General features: G+C 41.5%; 1 protein-coding gene across 3 annotated transcripts in view; it reads left to right on the forward strand.

Annotated features, from left to right (window-relative positions):
• ntn1a (netrin 1a) overlaps nucleotides 1-19,718 on the forward strand; it is a 248,630-nt gene that overhangs the window by 224,618 nt on the left and 4,294 nt on the right. For 2 of the 3 annotated variants that reach the window (XM_010793583.1, XM_010793582.1), the window contains exons 4-6: nucleotides 6,840-6,989; nucleotides 9,133-9,186; nucleotides 15,892-15,966. In XM_010793583.1, coding sequence (XP_010791885.1) covers nucleotides 6,840-6,989; nucleotides 9,133-9,186; nucleotides 15,892-15,966 — 279 coding nt within the window. The remainder of the gene's footprint in view (nucleotides 1-6,839; nucleotides 6,990-9,132; nucleotides 9,187-15,891; nucleotides 15,967-19,718) is intronic. The other variant, XM_010793584.1, reaches the window with a different exon arrangement.

Genomic DNA, 19,718 nt, shown 5'->3' on the forward strand with positions numbered 1-19,718 from the left:
CGTAACGACGTAACGAACGTAACGACGTACGAACGACGAACGACGACGACGACGTACGTACGTACTACTACGTAGTAGTATACACACACACACACACACACACACACACACACACACACACACACACACACACACACACACACACACACACACACACACACACACACACACACATACCTGTTTGAGGGTTCAGAGCGCTGACTTCCAAAGGGGAAATATTAGCCGCCTGCTGACAGTTTAAGCCCGAGTTTTCTCACATCATTCACCAGGGAGTAAATAAATAAACTGACCTATCAGTCAGCTTGACAGGAGGCATGTCTGAAGAGTATCTGCAAAATAATCTGATGTTCAGAGTCAATGATGTGTAAACTAACATTTAATTAAATCACGACTAATACATTTTATTCCGCTGATAAAATAAAATAGCTTAACCTTTTCCATTTGCAGATAGTGCCATGATGACACGCTTCATGCTTCTGTAACGTACACATTTATCAACCAAGGTTAAAAAACTTCAGACATGTTGCATTAAATTCCTGACATCCAGCGACCATATCAAGCACGTTTCATTCTCTGCATGAACACAAGTTCATAACAAAGCTCTCTGACTAATGCATCCATTTTATTCTCCCCTCCAGCCGCTCATGAGCGATATCCTTAAACTGACATTAACACCTTCCGTGGCTTTGGGCCCATTCTCCTGTCGAGCAGGAATGCAAACACACATTCATCACGAAGGGACGTTGTGTACCATTAACCCCTATCCTCTGCTGTGTCTACCAGGCTGGCTAATTGTGGGGATTTAACCCCGTTTTTTCTGTTGTTTTTACATCCCTTCTCATGTGTCAGAGACTTGATTCTTTCAGCATCCCATAACTCACTTTCATGAGGGTTTGTTTCTCGTTACAGAAAAGTTAGGTGCCTTAAGGTCCTGCTGTGTATTTCACAAAAATAAGAATTGTTAAGTTTGCTTACACTTGCAGATAAGAGACAGTTTACGATATAAAGTACAATAGATAAAAAAGATAGAAAATCGTATTATGTATTTCCAATGTAGGGTTATCTCAGTCAATACACAGCAAATTATTTTTAGCCTGTTCTTGTATTCAAGTCTGGTAAATAATTCAATCTTATTTGGATGAGTAATTGATTGTATAACTTATCTTCAGGCCACACGTTTCTCTCTCTAATGCCTGAAGATGGAGACCCTCATATAATCCAGCATTTTTCAGATGATTACTGGCTGCTTTTCATTACTTTTTAAATGCTTACACGAGTGAGTTTAATACCCACTGAAATGAGAGATCTTTAAAGTAAGCAGGCATGTGGGTCACCAGAGGAGGACACATCAGTGAATTGTTTTGTTGTAGGGCCAAATAGAGTAAAAACCTCACTACAAAATATTTGTACCATACCTAAAACAAGTCCTGTCTGCAGTAAGAGGAATCAGTTCCCGCTGATGTGGAAAGCTGCTCTCATATAACGATGATGATTAATTTGATGTCAGGGACATTTGCATAAATGAGTCATTAAGTGAAAGTCAAAATAGAAAATCTAAAGCTTTAAAATATGCATCTGGTTTGGACCGGTGGCATCTGGAGTAAACTTATCATATATTGTGCATCTATTGTGGATACGTTTGTGTACTGCTTTTTGATAACTAATGCTACTGATTTGGAGCCTGACAACTTTAGAAGTTTCTTCAATACGACCAATTTAATATCTACGAAATGATAAACAAAATACCTTTAAATCCTTTTTAAATTGGTATACCTACAACCATTTTAATAATTAATCATATATTATTTTTCTAAATTAACATGATCTGCTCTTAGCTTTCTTAAGTGTCAAGATTTGACGTTATTGTCTAAAAAAGTTATTGTTAACAAACAAGACACTTCCTTGGCCTCCAAGAGCCATGCAAGGGCAATTTTTCACACATTTCTGATTTTTAAAAGGAAATAATAACATTAAATAATTGACAAAATTATTGATGGCTTAATCTGTATTTGAAATAGTCATAAATTACATATTTTACCATCATCAATGACATTCTGAATACTTCAATAACTCACAATTTCACTATAATTCACATTTCATATCCTCATTACATCAGGATCTTTTTATCATCATTTATAAAATTGTCAGTCTACCCAAACAGTTCTGTTCAATTTCATCCATGAAATTTGCCAGAGTGTATGCAGGTCTCAACTCTCCCAGCCCAGAGTAATTTTAAGCAAACACTGTCCAAGTTCTACTGAGGTATTCAATTACATCAAAACAGACTTACAATAAAGGATCTGTGGTAGTTACCCCAAGCTGACAAATGATACAAAGCATGAACGGTTCCTTTTGCCAATTAAAACACTTGTGTAAACTATATTTGGAAAGTTACGGATGAAAACTCTAAAGATGTGTATCATCGTATAACATGCCCTTTCTCTGTTAATAAACTAAAAGTTACCACACACAGTCTTTCCCCTACGTCAAACACCTAGGTGTGCAGTCAAAAGTCTTGCTCTGCCAAATTCTCTCAGGTTTACCACATCATAACTCAAGATAATTCAATGAAACTCAAACCGCAGAACTAATTTCTGTCCGCTCCTCAAGCAGCGTGAGCGCTACATTGAAGTGACAGTAATTAAGAGGTTTGGTTATTTATTGAACTCAAAAGAGAGAGGGCCTTTTTGCTGTGTGGCTTTCTGGGAGAGAATGGACACTGTAAGGAGCGCAGGGCAGGTCGAGGAGCACAAGAGTTTGCTTTTATATGCGTAATACAATCCTCCCCAAAAGCAGCTCATTTCCATAGGAGGCCATTACGAGTAAAAGAGAGCAGTGGCTTACAGCGGAGCGAGGCATGCCCGGTGGCTACATATACACGCCAGAATTTATAAGTTCACCCCTCATTGAGTAAGAGGGTAAACACTGCATACATTTCAAGAGGCTCTTGTTTGTTTCTTGAACTGTTTGAAGCCTCTGAATAAAACACACTGAGTATATTCAACAATGAAATGCATGAATTTCGTAAAAAGTTAAACGATTTGAGAAGACCAAGAGATGCTGCACTCTGGGTGGTCCTTCAACACATGTGACATATAACTGAAATAACAAATGCCACTCTGCAGTGATAGCTCTACCAACAGTTCAGTCAGCAGTTTGTTGTCCCTGTTTGTCAACCTAAAACCCTGTCTTAACTTGAGGTTAAACATTAATGATTTCCTTGGAAACCTATCATCAATGTGGAGTCTTTTTTGCAACAATGCTAACTACACAATAAATATTGGCCAAATAATAAGCGCTGTTCATGATTAGTCGTCCTCTGAGGACCATCTAAACAAAATAAAATCAAGCTTGAGCAGGTTGGCGTCTGTTCTGTGACTGACGGATTGAATTCAGACCTTCACATTTCGAATCTGAAAATCAACCATCGTATAATTTCACCGGTCAGTGAGATGATGAGGAACATATTTTGCACACAGAGGAAAATTAGGCTTTGATTGAGGGATAGTCTATTTCAATAAGAATAACATGCTGGAAAACATACTCCCCTCTCCGCAGCATATGTCTTCCATTGACACAGTAGAGTTTTTTTATTGGCCACGTATAAAATGTTTTCTGCTTGGGATTTGAAAAATATTGTTTTTCATTATGTCACTTTTAGCTTTGGATTTCCACAGGGTGTTTTGTATCTGCGAGAAAATATCCAACTTTTTAAGCTCACTGTGTGGCCAAAAGCTGCTCAGGGCCGCTGAGTACATTATGCTGATCAATAAAACAGTAAACAGCATAAAAAGAGAGAAACACCCTCTATTAGATAAACGTATTATTTGGAAAGCTGTTTATGTACTGTATAGTGCAACGACCCTATAACGCTATCTCTTTCTGCTCCAAAAATACTTGTGGAGGAGCAGAAACCTAATTATAATAGAACACAGACTCGGGTAGCTTGGCTTCAATCCAGGGCCAACAAATTATTCTTATTGGCACAGAACACACAATCCAAATGGGGGGAGTTCAGACTTCAAACGCCAGCTTTATGGTAAACGATTGGCAGAGTTCAAAATTCTCACATTGTGCAATCTCAGGCTGAGGCCCGACTGCCTGCCTTTGAAAAAAGCCTTCCACTCTCCCCATTAACCGAGAACATTTTTCATTCTTTTATATGCAACTCTCGGCGCCAAGAACTTCTTTTAGCGTTAGGATTTCTGTCTTCATCTAGAAAAACATGACAGTTATACAAGGCTAATCCCTTTGGATTCAGTTCTGCGTTGTTAGGGACAAAACACAAGCTCCCTTATGTTTATAAGACACCTACGCTTCTTATCATACACTCCTGTCAGTTCTCCTCCAAGGAAGTGTTGAGACTGAAAGTGCCTCTTGCTCACTTGTCCCCATATCTTCGTAGCCATCTGTAGTAGCCTTGAAGCAGAGCACGCAGCCACTTAACAGTTAAGTGGACACACACTTAAACCAGAAACTCTCACTCACACCTCCAGACTAAGCCGTTCCTCTAGCCAGCAGGTGGGTCATCCAGCCAGAGAGTCAGACCATTTGTCATCCAACTGGACAGCAGCTCAGGCAGCCAGTCAGCCTTCAAGCATCAAATGTGGAGGAGGAGAGGGAGGCAGAGTGTTTCCCACCTGTAGACCATGTGCTGCACGTCTTGATTTACTGCAGGCTCCAGGCTCTGAGCTGTGGTTACCAGGAAGAGGCTCTTAAAAATATAACCTGAGCTCTCTGAAGCTCCAAGCAGAAGCACACTTTGCCCTCCTATGCCTCGAACTCCTCTGACATACTCCTAAATGTACAGGCCTGAAGACGTGCTGTACTGGCCTCCACGCTGTTTATTGGGCTTCCTGAAGCTGTGTGTGTGTGTTTGTGTGTGTGCTGTTCCTGTGAGCTAGACACAGCTAAGCAATGAAAGCGATGACAGATAGCTCTGATAAAGGAACCAATAGATACACACACTTTTAGGGAGGCTTTTCTCCGTCAGATAAGAGGGGCAAACAGTATGCAAGCACGCACGCACGCGCGCGCACACATACACACACACACACACACACACACACAAACACTTAGGAGAGATAAGAGAAACAACAGAAGCTGAATCACAGGAAACAGGCAATAGAGATAAAAGCGTGAGACTATGTGATAGAAGGAGGTCAGCTGAAACCAAAATGATGGGCTTAACCCACAGGATAGAGTTGTCTTGTAGCACTTTGCTTGTCAAATCTCAACGAACAACAGCTATGTGGTTTCCAAGAGTCCGAGGTCAATCACAAAGAGGACAGATTCTGTATTTAGTTACTACTTTACAGCAGCAGTTTTCCCTAAGGCCCCGCTGTAATGTGGATCTCCCAGAGAGCATGTCTCACATGGATGAATAACAACCATATCAACGCTCTAGAGGTCAAAGTTAAGAAAAAGAACACATTTTAGCTTTTTTTCTGCAGAACATTTAAAGCAAAACAATCTCTTCTTACAGTCATTTGATCTATTGGAATAATACACAGTAGAAACCTGTGTTTTAATTGGTATGCATAAGCTTCACTGCTAATTAAAACTTGTTTTGACATTTTTAGATATTAACACTCATTTCAATGCAATAGGCCGAAACGGACAGATTGTTGTGAAGCTGTAATTTTGTACTGTGGGTCGAAACAATCCGTGTGGTTAAAAGCAAAACAGGCCAAACCACTAAATACTCCCACAAACCTCAAAGTACATAATTCAGCTACGCCTTTGAAGGCTTTTCAGAGTGACAAGTGACACAACGCAGAAAAAAACTTCAGGGAGGGGCGGCAATCGAACCCAGTCGGCCGACCCTGAGGCTGAGAGTCAGCGGCATCACTGGTTTTCCATAGGAAATAAACACAAATATATAACACTCATGGGGTGAGGAATAAAGTGATGAGAGTTTGGAGACAAATAGCGTTTTAGGTTTTGAAGGTTTTTCAAGTGAATAAGTGGAAATGTTGATAAATTATCAAGGCTGTTCTGGTCTCTCAGGATTTACTGTAAGGTCCAAAAATAGATGAAAAGAAACATCTCTCAGACAACTATTATTCAATACCGATTTCTAACTTGACAGGGGTTTGGCTGTGAAATGAATTAAGGGCTTGGATCGGGGAAAGCAATTGGAAAATGATTACATTCCTGAAGCATGTGTGTTCGATAAACCCCCCAGTTTGGGAGGAAATGTGACAGACGTTTTGGGCTCATGTTCAAAGCCCAACATTAATCAGAAACAGGCAATTAGGATTATCCTCCATTATTTTATCATTTGGTAAACATGCTCAACCCTTTCTCTTTACCTCACACACACAGCTGCAGTCCCACAGAGCGCTCACACTGGCTGGCATACACACCAAAGCAAAACATCCAAACTCACACTTTTCTAACTGAGGATAATGCTGATACGGTATTTTGGCAGCTTGTGTTTTATGTGATGTTTGAATGCTAATTAGCTAATTAGCAAACAATGTCAAAATGTCGAGAAATGTCTGTAGACTTAGAGGATGTGTTGCTCTTGTAGTCACATGATGCCACACTCTCCAAAATGAGCGCTGTGGTAAGTTCTTCCTCTGTGTGCACGCCTCCACCTGTCTCTCACCACTCTATTATTGTTGCCTCCACTGCTGTGTACCCACCTGCACTCTTTATATATACTATATGTTTGTATCTCCTCACATGCGTGTGTGTGTGTGTGTGTGTGTGTGTGTGTGTGTGTGTGTGTGTGTGTGTGTGTGTGTGTGTGTGTGTGTGTGTGTGGGTGTGTGAGTGTCTCTGTGTGTGTGACCACTCACTGTGCCTCTCTTTCTTCCTCTGTTTCCTCACAGCATGTGATTGCCATCCCGTGGGTGCTGCTGGCAAAACCTGTAACCAAACCACAGGACAATGTCCCTGTAAAGACGGCGTGACTGGTATCACGTGCAACCGCTGTGCTAAAGGCTACCAGCAGAGCCGCTCGCCCATTGCCCCCTGCATAAGTACGTGGAACCCAGTCTTTACCATATCTGCCTCACTTTAGGACAAAAGGGAGGGACACACATGGGCATACTCAATATCGACACGTAAAGCAATTTGCTACACACACAAACACATACTGTAAGAGCAGACTCAAACAATGCTTCTTCAGACAAGTGCTTAGTGTCCGACTGACGGTTTTCTGACCAGTAAATCTGCCAGCTTAAATAAACACACCATTAAACTGAACCTCAAGGTTATGCTCTCGGCTTGTTGGTCTCCATACATTTGAGAAAAGACCCAGAGCCGTTAACACCCGCATCTCCAATCCCCAAAGTGTCTTGGATAAGTGAAGGAAGCTTTGGGTTGAATTCCAAAGTCAATCTGGTTCTCAGCATTCATTGACCATTTTATTGAGCCCAATTAAAGCCTTTTATTATAGTAAAATGGTGGAAAGATGTAGTTTTCCTAAGGGATGGCATCTATTTAAAGCTTCATAGAATTAAGGCCTCATGGCAGATTAATTGTCTCATTCTCCAAAAAATACATTTTAATTGGTGCTCTTGCCATTGTAATTAGAATAAGAATTACATACTTATGAGAAATAGATCTCTATATGAAATTGCATGGCTGACCGGTCAAATAATATATATAATCAACTTCTAACGCTTGATTCCTGTGAATACAAAAACATGTAGTTATCCATGTGAGATGGAAATAAAGCCTCTCCATATGTGATGTAGTTTAATTTTTAACATCCCCCCGTTAGACTCAAGGACAGGGCTTGCCAAGTTTCATTATGATACGGAGTCATATTATATCTTTGACTTCGTATGCACCTTCCAGCGCTGTCAGCCATAAATCTACAGTCAATTATGAGACACAGGCTCATTATTTAAACTGGCGTACGTGGAGGCTGAATGCTGATGGAAGATTGCTGATCAACAACAACATCAGCAGAGGGACCTAGGGGCTTTAGGCGCTATTGTTTTGGCAGCAATTGTTTTTCTTGTCATTATATCAACCAATTTGTCATCGGAGAAGGCCTCATTATGTCCACAAGTCAACAAACAGGCATACTGTACACATCATTCCACAGATTCTGATTTACGGTGACATAATTGTTGTGTACGTTCAGAAAGTCGGAAGCAGGTTAGCTCAATCCCAGCTGAGGAAATTAGATTGTACTTGATCAAAAGACTTGATTCTTTCTTGCTTCCTTCATACACAAAGTCTTCACCTTTGCACAGCTGAAACCACCACTGTTGTGCACCTCTTTCTTTGCATGCGTCTGTGATACATGTCTGCGGTTTTTGTCCTCCCTATCCCCTATCTCCTCCGTACAGACCTTTTTTGAGGAGCCCCTTCGGTCCCTCCTGCCCACAATAACAAAAAAAAATATTATGTGTTTTTTATATCTTCGGTTGCCATCCTGCCCCTTTGGAAATAAGAGGGCCCTTCTTCACGCATGGTTTCTCTGAGTGTCCTACCCACTAGTGAAGACAAGAGTATGAAGGAGGGCTGAGAGAATCAAGTCTTTGGACAATCATACTGCTCTGAGTAATGTTTTGAACATCCAACAAATAAAAAAAATGTATTGGTCCGATATGGCTTTGGAAGAAATGTGAAGATATGGAGCTTTTGCAGAGCTTCAGGGAAAACATGTTTGGAGGAAGATTTGAAAGGAAATAACTAATAAATATTGTATAAAGGGTGTTAGAGGAAAACAACTTCCTGACTTCATTCATCTACACATCTCACACTTTTTACCCCGATTGTACAAGTTATTGCATTGCCTTAAGTGTTTTTGGAGCAATGCCCTTATTAGAAAGTAGAACAAAATTACTTTACGCCAGTAGCGCACCACACATTTATTTTTGACTTAGTCTATCAGATTTAACTCTGTCTGAATAAAGAAAAAAAGTAAAGTAAAGTATTAAGCAATTTTTGCTGCCTACTATCAACCAATAAAAGCACATTTACACAAAAGCTTGTCAGCTGGATACAAAAGAAATCACAGAGGTTTAACCAATTCATGGTCTTTACACTGATGTATTTTGTTTTCCCTTGACCTTTTCTTATCAATGCATGCACAGAACACATGGATGCATATAATAATAAAACTGATCTTTCTTTGTGTCCATATCATGTTTTCTCTGGGAGTAGAGATTCCTGTTGCACCTCCAACAACCCCATCCAGCAGTACAGAGGAGCCATCAGGTGAGTCTAGAGTCAAACATTTACTTGTTATCTATAAGCTGCTACCCTTGCGAATAAGCACATCAGGCCCTGAGAGGAAGATGTGGAAGATAGTGTTGAAATGTAAATGGGATTTTCCCATATTTCCACAGTTCCACAATATTTTTGCACAAATGTTTAAACAGACTGCTGGGTAAATTGGATCCCTCTTGCCTTCCTCCTCCTTATTAAGGCTTCATGAATATTAACTTTATTAGCAGCAACCCTGGGATGTTCCTGCTTCTCTCTCACACTTTCACAATTAACTAGTCTAACTGCGGCACAGTGGGGTGTTGGTCCAGCGCACAGCAGGGGGCCTGACAGTCTGTTTGATTTTATGATTTTTCATCTCTCCAAACTCCCTCTTTCTGATGAAGTGAAGTGAGGAAAGGACTGATTGAGGTGAACTGGATCCGGTAATTCAGTGCAGAATGCACTAGGATTCGTTTACAAGATCGTTGTGTTCAAAATCATACCATAACATTGTGGGGTTTATGGTCTTATCTATTGGGATGAGATATGACAATCAATAAATTGTCAGAGAGGGTTAAAAAATAATAAATGTAGCCTTTTATCATGGTATCTGTTTTATATATCAATAGGGGAAATTGTATTTATTTATATCACACGCCAGTTCACTTCTGATTGGTTTGAAGTGATTAATGCCTTTGACCACTTTCTGGTTTCAAGGTTTCTGACTTAAAGCTAATTTATTTGTTTACTTTCTGGTCTTTTATTAGTGGTTGTTGTAGTGATTTTCATTTAAATTATGTGGGACATTTTTACTGAACATATAAATAAACGGTGATTCGCAAGACAGGCATATGTTTGGTTATACAATGTGTAAACAAGCAAACTGTACATCCTAGAGATGAGGCACACAAACTTGCAATGTGTGCTCAATAAACAGACATACCTGTACAAACCCTGTCTGAATAAGTTCCGCATAGTGTCTTTTGACCTCATGCTGGAAAAAAGCGAGTCATCTGGCTCATGGCATGTTTGCTCTGTCTCACCCATGAAGTTGCTGGAGGCTCAAGGTATATGTATATTATGTATGTGAAGAGGCTCCTGCAGCTGTTGTTGGGCCCTGTGAGGACCCCAACGTTCCCCTGGACAGCTTTGATTGACAGAGCAGTCAGGAAACTGCCGGTCCCTAACCCTCCTCCACCTCTTTTCTTTTCTCTTTCAGTCTCTTTCACTCTCCTCCACCTCCTCCGTCTCCCTCTGTTTCACGCTTTGTCTTCACATAACACTGTGGGTGGTGCCGAGTTAAAATATCTGGAGTTGCTCTGGGCCCCCTTGTCAGGAATCTGTTCGCTTTTGGTGTGTAGGAAATATTTCCTCATCTCGTTGAGGGATTACTGGATAAGTGAGACAAGGAACCATATTGCTTTATCAACTTGAATAAATGCAAAGTTCATAACTTTTCTGTCACTTTGAAACTTTTTATTGTACGTAAACTATAACTCTCCCTGCAAGTCACTGTTATCATGTGAGAACTTTGCCTATGGCTACATCCTGGTTTAAGGCTCAAATATTCCCATTGATTAAACCATGTCATTGAAATAATGTAAACACAACCAGAAGGAGACTGTAACTACGGGCCGTGTAGCTTTAAAGATAATCTAATCACAGCAGAGAGTTCTGGGAATTCCCTCTCATATTTATAATGGACCCGAGACTGTTCGGCCCAGAGAGGTTGAAATCAAGCAGATTGCTAGATGGAGCACTTTGACGGACATCCTGCGTCGATCATGTCAGAATTATGAGTAGTTCGAGTGATGGTCCCATCGGACCACCCGGGCATGAGGCCCAGAGGATGCATACATTACCCTCTGAGCCTACTCAGAAGGTTGCAGAGCCGACGCACCTCCTGCTCGGCCCGGTATTCATACGGCTATGATATCACCTAATATGGGATTGCAAACAGATGTGTGGATTTTATCAGAGCATCAGAACAATGTTTTCCATCCCCTCTAAAAGAACCTGCGCAAAAGTAAAGATGGAAACTATTACATTTTTATTTTTATATAATACATAAACATGTATAGTGGTTGAAGTAGTAATAGGTAAGAACACATGTACTCAAGGGAAAGGAGAAGAAAAAAGGCATTGGAAGTAGGGAAAAAGGATATAGGCAAAAAAGAGGGGAAATCTACACAAAGGATAAACATAAAGGGAAAGGGAAAAAAGAATGGGTAGATACCGTAAGAGAGTAAAGACATTAGGGAGACGGAAAAAAGAGGAAAATGCTGAAGGAATGAGGTTCGGCTTGGGAAGGTTCATTTTTAAACAACCTATGTTAAAAAAGTGTCCACAACCGTGTGTGTGTGTTAGATACTAGTGGGTGTTGGGCTGACAGCTGTGAGGCAGGTGCCTTGTTGCGCCTCCGTTAAACGAAGGGGGGGACCGACCATTTTTTGGGGGGCGAGGGGTGAATTGAGAGTGTGAGGGAAAATGGAGTTGATATTAATTTGTCTCCTGCAGCCGAGCTCTCCCCCTCTCGACCACACGGAGGGCTGGAATGCATGGAGAATACCTCTGATGGTGTGGCCCAGACAAAACACACATTGTGCTGGTAGGTCACGGATGGTGTGAGTCGCCACTCCCACGGGTCGTGACAGAGACGTCTGCGAGCAGCAACGAAATGTGGAGGAGATTAACCGCTGATGACCTGTGATGGCCGCCCCGGCCTGTCAGGATACGAGATGTGAAAGCAACTAATGATGATGATGAGGAGGAGGAGGATTGGTGTGACGATGATGAGGCTCATAAGGGTTCAGTATCATGTGTGTGCGTGTCTTGTCCGAGGCTGGAAGTGATCACAATCTGTGGCGGACCCCTCCTTTGGAATATTTTGGACATGAGTCTTGCATCACACACCCTGTTCAGTACTAGTCAACTCCACCGCACTCCGCATGTCAACGTGGGATCTTATTACTCACTTAATTAGAAAAAATCATAACATTGAGAGAGATTTTACGATGAGCATGGCCAAAAATAGAGCAGTTAAGTGCCAAATTCTCATTATCAATATCAAACTTTCACATGCAATTTACTAATTTGTGCTCAAAACTTGTAATGTCACAGTTTTGCTAGTCTTTCCATGTCCATGCTTTGGTTGATAACCAACAGACTGACTCTGAACCTGAACCTCATCAGTTACTAATCAGAACTGATTTCACGCCATCCAATAATCTTAAATCAGGTCAAGACCTGTAACAGCCTCTTCGCTGGCTGTTGTCTGCCAGAAAACAAACTATCTTTTACTCTCTGATGAAAACAATGAAAGAAGAAGTGGGGGACTTTTCTTTTTTCTCTCTGCATCTTTGCTGGACAGGATCCAAACTCATGGCTCTTGTGTGAGCAGAGGAGAACAGAGCGGGGCAGCACACTGGGCTCCATAATCTAATTACATGCTTTATTTGCCGCAATTTGTTTCTCAATCAGTCTGGTTGAGGGAGAAAGCCCTCCTCCTGGGCCATCATTTACACCTCCTGGTGTTGCTGCTCTGGTACGTACATCTGATGGCACTCTGCCTCTGTGGACACGTTCACACTGAGTATCTAGATATATGGGTTTATCTAGATGTATCATGTAGGGCGCTTACTCATACCTGATTTTGACTTGCCAGACCCTGTTGGATCAGAATTAATTTAACCTTGTATGATATCCTTGTTAACAGCGGCAACAGAAGACACATTGGTATTTAACCAAATGTAATAACATTTCAGAAACAAAGCTCAATATATGATCATGCCTATAGCATTATCTACTGCCATATTTTGGAATTTTGTATGAAATAATGTACTCTAACAACCGCTACTGCACAATCCAAGGCCTGGTTCTGCTTAGGTCTATGGGCACTGTAAAGCATTGGCCCAAACACATACAACTCTACAGTACTTTATTCTGTCTTGAAGCAGCTTTAGTAAGAAGCATCCCAAATGAAAACGATTAGCTTGAAGGGCTATACACCACTTTGATGGAAGGGGCAGAGGTCCACCTCTCAGTTACGCACTGCTCAGAGCTGTGAAAGGCCGGAGACAAAGCGCTGTAGTAACTACATCTACTCAGAACACCCAAAGCACATTTTAGCTCAGTGCTACAGGACTGCTCCCACTTCCCCTGCTTGTAACGCACGCACAAAGGGAACATTTGTCCTCACGGTAGGGGACTGCCTGGCCCTAAATGGGGATCTCGGGGTGCTCTCAGCGGGGCCCGGAGCTGTGTCTCAGGGGTACACTAATGGGGAACGAAAGGCTATCAAAGGGAAGTATCATGATGGCATCAAGGGGGGTTATGAGAAAACAAAGCGTCCTTTCCACAGCTCCCCCCTCCATCATTTACATGGTAATCAGGTGCAGCTCATATAGACTCCTCTGTTTCATTTACTTTGCCTATTTTGGTTACTCTCTCTATTTACTACCACCCGCTCCAGCTTTGGTTTTCCTTGATGATTTTTGGATTTTCCATATAATCCCGTTCTTCTACTCCTCCTTCTCTTCCCACCCCCCTGATAAACTTCACTCCTGTCTTCTTCTTTTTTGTCAACCTCTCCACCCCTTCGCTCTCTACCAGTATCCATTCTCCCGCCTCCTTCCCTGCATTTTTTCTTCTTGCAGTGTTCCCCAGGCAACCTCATTCAAGCCGAGCATAAAGGAGAGTAAAGGCATGGAGCAAAGATCTGCTCACAACAATGAAGTTTGTTCATATTCAGGCTGCCTGAAAGCGCCAATCCTTCATCTGCCATCACTTTCCTTCAGTACTCGCTGTCCATCCATCTCTTCCTCCCTCCTTTCTCTTTTACTACAGTCAGTGCGACTTGCAGCACTGAAGTGAACCAAATCAGTGCTCTGGATCCAATTTAAGCCAGCTGGGAGAGCCCTAAAAGAGCAGAAAAGAAGGGAAACAAGTTTTTATTTTTCAAGATATGGCCTCATGTCACATTATTCTGGCTCGCACTGTATATGGCTGGCAGCTTGACAGCATAGTATGAGGCAATCCCTGAAGCTATATACTCTCTGGATTGCTGGGGTCAGATATGTGGAGGAAGGTATATAGTGTTGCCTGGTTTACCTTCTGGTAATCCGTCATAAAACTGATGGCATATGTACTGTATATCCTTCTGGACAAGTGGCAAAATGACGGCTTACTTCCAATAAACAAAACAAACAATGGAGAGACATTATCGTTTGAGCTTCCTTGTCTCCATCAAGCATGGAATATAACAACTTTATTTAAGCATGTACTTGATGTAGTCCAAAAAACATGTCTCAAACGTAATCTTGCTAATTTAAAATGTTTATTTTCGAAAATGAAACCTAAATTATCTCTGAGATTGTGCACATTTAATTGTAATGTTTCTTTTTTACACATCTCTTTAAGCCAACTAGCATGACTCACTTAAATTCATGATTGGATATTAATTTTGTTTTGATTAATTCATTAATGTTAATGTTTTTTAATTCATAATAGTTTTTACTGAGTACTCCATGCCCAGGAAAATGCAGTTTTTCCCAGATCTGGAAAACCTGGGCTACATTAAAAAGAAACCATGAGCTTAGCTGTTCTCTACTGTCATGAGCATGTTCCAGTATGTGTGTGAGCTGTGAGGCGATTTGGGTGACCCCTCTGCCTGCGTGAGGTATTTATTTGTTCGCCCCCCTACCAAAAAAAAAGGGTCCTCTGCCTAACGCTTCATGGATGGCTAATTTTCCCTTCCTGACCTCCCTTTGTGTGGCATTGACCTCCTTTACACCCCCCCATCTTCTACTCTCGCAAATAGCTGCCAGCCCTTGGCGTCCCCCCTCCTTGTTCGCACTGCAATAAATGCACAAGCTTGACATGGTCCTCAGTGGGGCCTTGAAGTGATCCTGGGGTTATTTTTTTTCGGGAGGTCTATAGGGCTGAGGTGGCAAGCGAGGTGAGATTTTGTTGGGGGGTTGAAGTGGGTGGAGGGTGGTCTGCTCAGGCCTGACTCATTCCCACAGTCTGAAGAGGAGTGAGTGGGTAGATGGCAGCGGTGATTTGTGTGTCACCTAAACCGCTGCTGGTACCATCAGCTCCATTCAGACGGAGGTCCTGCCATCACACATGGAGGTTGTAGACATGGTTAGAGGGATAAAGTGCCTCCACCACAACCAAAACACACACCCTTAATGATTCCAGCAGGGACATAACAGTAGAGCCATTAGACAACACAACCAAACCAGACAGAGGTGCGCCAACCAGTCATCCCAAAAACTATTTCCAGAGGTGCTGTCATTATTCTGAAAAGTTGTTTCAGGGGAACCATTCTTTCTGTCTTAGTAAATTCTCCCCAATCTGCTGGCACTGTCTGTCTTGCTAATGCTTTATTTATTTATTTATTTACTAAATGTTCATTTTTGGTCCTGTTCCACAGCATTAAAGGATGGACATTGAACTACAGCTCATCTATAGTGTTAGCATTTGATCACAGACTTGGCAATTAAAAAAACAATTACATTTTAGATGTATCAAAAACTGAATGTGAATGATGAATATATATTATATGTGAGATTGTTTTAAGTCCTCCAACAAAATTTACAAATCCTTAAAAGTTGCAAAACCGTTTCCTATCATTAATAAATGTACCAAAAATGAAAAATGTACCGTTCTTTGTTCTCACCCCCTGTATTTTCTCCCTTCTGATTCTTGCAGACTGCGACTCTTACTGCAAAGCGTCTAAAGGCAAACTGAAGATCAACATGAAGAAATACTGCAAGAAAGATTATGGTAAGTCAACAAACAACACACATTTAATGACATGTATTAACATTAGCTTTCACAGGAAAGCTTAAAAACATGTGGTCTGATTGAAGAAACACACAGTAACTTAGCCTGACTACACTGAGAACAAAATGTCCTAAATGTTTATGTTGGGATATGCATATGTATATTTGGCTTCCCATACTATACATCTCCATCCAGCACGTTGCTTGGGAACTGCTATAGTTTACAGGGGAGGCTTTTTACTGATGGCTTACTCCAGCTTTCTGAGGACAGAAACAAAGGATCAAACAGAAGAGAGCAGATCTTCAAGGAGGAAGAGAGAAGCAGACAAACAGAAATAGAGAAAAGGCAGGATAAAGCATTAGGCTGAGGTGTGCGCGTGTGTGTGTGTGTGTGTGTGTGTGTGTGTGTGTGTGTGTGTGTGTGTGTGTGTGTGTGTGTGTGTGTGTGTGTGTGTGTATGTGTGTATGTGTGGAGGGCTGTCTCCGAGTAAGCATTTAAGACCCTAGTGGATGAAGCAAAGACAGTGTGACGGACAGTTGGTGCTCTCTAAGAGATCCTCATTAAGGCAACCCACTTCCCCCACAACGATGCGATGCTCGCTGCATTCCTGTGAGCGTCCGTCCGCCACGCCATTCAAGGTGTGGATAAGACGTATGACCTCTCCCCTCTTCCCCTCCCTCTGTCCCCTCCCCTGATTGAAGTCAGGCCGCTGAACCGGTCAACCAAGCAGCGGGATCCTGCGGCATACCTCAGCAGCTTGACAGACAGGCCTGGGCTTTGTTCTGCAGGGATTTGGAGGAGTTAGAGGTCAATTTATAGACACCTCCTCTTCCACCAATGCCTACCTTGCTGCTGATGTCGTGAGAAGAGCCTTGCCTCTGAAATATGTGTCTGTTCATCCATGAATGTGTCAGCTACACGGCTGTTTGCTATTCTTTGGTTTGGCCGGAAAGCAATGTTGTTAACCTTTACATTTCAGGTCAGATTCTTGGTTTTAATTCTAAAGTTATACATAACAAACAGTGATGTTACGAGTCGAACATTTACGTTACACCTGAATGAAAACAGCAGTCTGCCTCTTTACAAGGGCAGTGAGGCGTAGAGGTAAAAACAGACATCAGGATGTCCCGCTGAAGGATCATCACTCAACATGTTACCGACTTCCATCACGTTTATATATCCTAAGAGTGAAGCCAGGAGAGCCTCCAAGCTGATTCGGCATGTGATTCGTGCGTGTGTGTGAAGTGTAAGGGATTTGCTGGTACTGATGCTGGAGATATTCTGGGATTATACCAAGTGAAATACTAATGAAAGCTTCTCTTTGCACCACTTTATGTTGATGGGTATTTGTACCTATAATCATCTGAATCAATTCAGAGGCATACAACAGTAGGGTTTTCTTGTTTCTAAAAATGGTGAACAACTGATAAGGTACACATATACTGTAAGTAAATGCATACACACATGTAATGTATTCATATATAAAATAATAAAATATAATGAGTCTTCTTCTAAAATAAATACATATTACAACATCTCATATGTCCCTTCAAACATTTGTAGGTTTTTAAATATGCATTTTTAATCAGGTTCTGGTTAAAACATTTAAGTTAATCCACCTGTTCACCATTAGTTGTAGGTACTACATCATCCTCTATGTAATCCACGTTTTACTTGCCTTTACCAGGGGGGCTTTGTGCTCGATGTACATGGGAAGCATTACGTTTCTTGTTACATATATCCTAAGCTTACAACAGCTTTTTCAAGATTCATAACAGACCATAACAAGATTTCAGTACAGTCTTTACCACACGCGGGCTCAGCGAGGCCGATCGAGAAGTCAAACACAATGTAAATCTACAGGATAAGTGGAGGCTTTGGACTGTTTTGAAAAGATCAGCAGGGGAGCGGGGCTCCATGCTGCGTAGGGAAACGACGCTACAAGCTTCTGTGGTCGACATGCAGATGCTCATAAAGAATTACATGAAGGAGCGGAGGGTAGGAAGGGGGTGAAGATGTCAGAGAAATGTGGGGTTATACTAATCCTGGCATTCCAGTGTACAGTGATTGTTGACCAAACACAAACACAGAGAACAGCACCCGTTGGCAGCAGGGAGGTGCAAGGTGGTGCCGAGGTCACCATCGGGTCAGCCCAGATCAGCCACTGAGGCCTCAAGGGTACTACGACAAACACTTGCAGACGGAAGATGAGAAATGAGGGGTTGATTGTGATTAAGATGCTTCATTTTTATTTGATCACAGAGCTTAAAATTATGATATGTGCATAGCTGAAGACGCTGGAGATCATGCTGTCAAGAAAACTGAAAAACTACCTGCAGTGAAAATGCCTGATGGGTAGTGTTGTATTATAATATGTTAGAAAAAACATGATTTTCAGGAGGAAAGTTGAAAAAAATAAAACTAGCATTCATTATAGAAATATGTATGGTTGTTTTATAATCCAGTAGTCCATCATTCGTAATAGTCCATCATTTAAAGAAACTGAAATGTATTCTATACTTATACAGAATGTGCTTCACAATTGACAGAAAACCTGCTGTACAGAAAACTACTCAACCATTTGGACAGCTCATTAAAAGCCTAAAGAAGCATGTTGAGACTGCTTCAGTTTCTCCTTCAGGAAGCTTCACTTGGTTTTGAAATGATGCAGTGAAAATACCAGCATTTTTGGTATTATACAGTATAGTGAATAGAGAAACAGATGTGTTCTCTGTTGCGCAAGTGAGGAAGTTTTAGAGCCAGCTTCAGCTCTTCACCATTCATGAAGTGTGACTCACATATCTCTTCATGCCGCCACCATGTTCAGCTCCATTAGCGCGACACTGAAGGTGAAACCAGTGACCCAGTATCACGATTGCTCTCTTTAAAAGCTGTCCCATAAGTACAGGAGAAGTATAATGGAAGTTAATAAGGCTCTGCTCAATATAATACATATCGATGCATGCTCCGTTAGGCTCCTTGAGAGACAGCCCTCTCTTTCCCTCTCTCCCTCTCTCTGAGGACCATACCAGTTGATTCATCATGTGATATCACTGTGTGTCTTTCCAGCTAACGTCTCTAATAGCCCTACCCTGCCTCCTAATCACATTACAAATCATACTGCTCTGTCAGTAGTAATGGACATAATGCATATGGGGCTCATAACTGCACCATAGACCAGCCTTTTCCACTGAGAAAGACAGTTTTTATACCACACGACTGTAGTCTATTGGGATTTACAGTACAGGAGGGCCCGGTCACAAAGGTTTACCATGGAGGTTATGTGATGCTTATCATTTATTTTGGCTGTTTATAATTCCACTTGATTTGACAGTGTTATTAGCAGCTGATACTAACCTGATGACAAAAGTAATGATGGATCAGCCTTCCACACCAAGCTCGATGTTCCCTAAGCTTTCTTATGGTTTTATGTGCAATACACTGTCAAAAGCAGGCAGCTCTTTAACCTGACAATAGAAAAGTTTCTTTCTGGTCTGTTGTCAGTAGACTTATCAGAATTGTTATCAAATCTATCTTACTCAAACAAATACAATTTGTTAGCCAATTGATAATGTGACGATCTCTTATTTTAGTCACCTTGACACAAATGACTTTGTTACATTAATGCAGTTTAACCAAATACATCCTATACAAAAGGCTATTGGGTATAATGAAGCCAAAACAAGTCCTTTCAGAGTTTTGGATACTGTGACACAGGAAGGTTTAGCACTCATACAAGCGCCAATCCACAC

The sequence above is a fragment of the Notothenia coriiceps genome, unplaced genomic scaffold, assembly GCF_000735185.1.
Source record: "Notothenia coriiceps isolate Sejong01 unplaced genomic scaffold, NC01 NC01_scaffold00037244, whole genome shotgun sequence".
NCBI classification, from domain to species: Eukaryota; Metazoa; Chordata; class Actinopteri; order Perciformes; family Nototheniidae; genus Notothenia; species Notothenia coriiceps.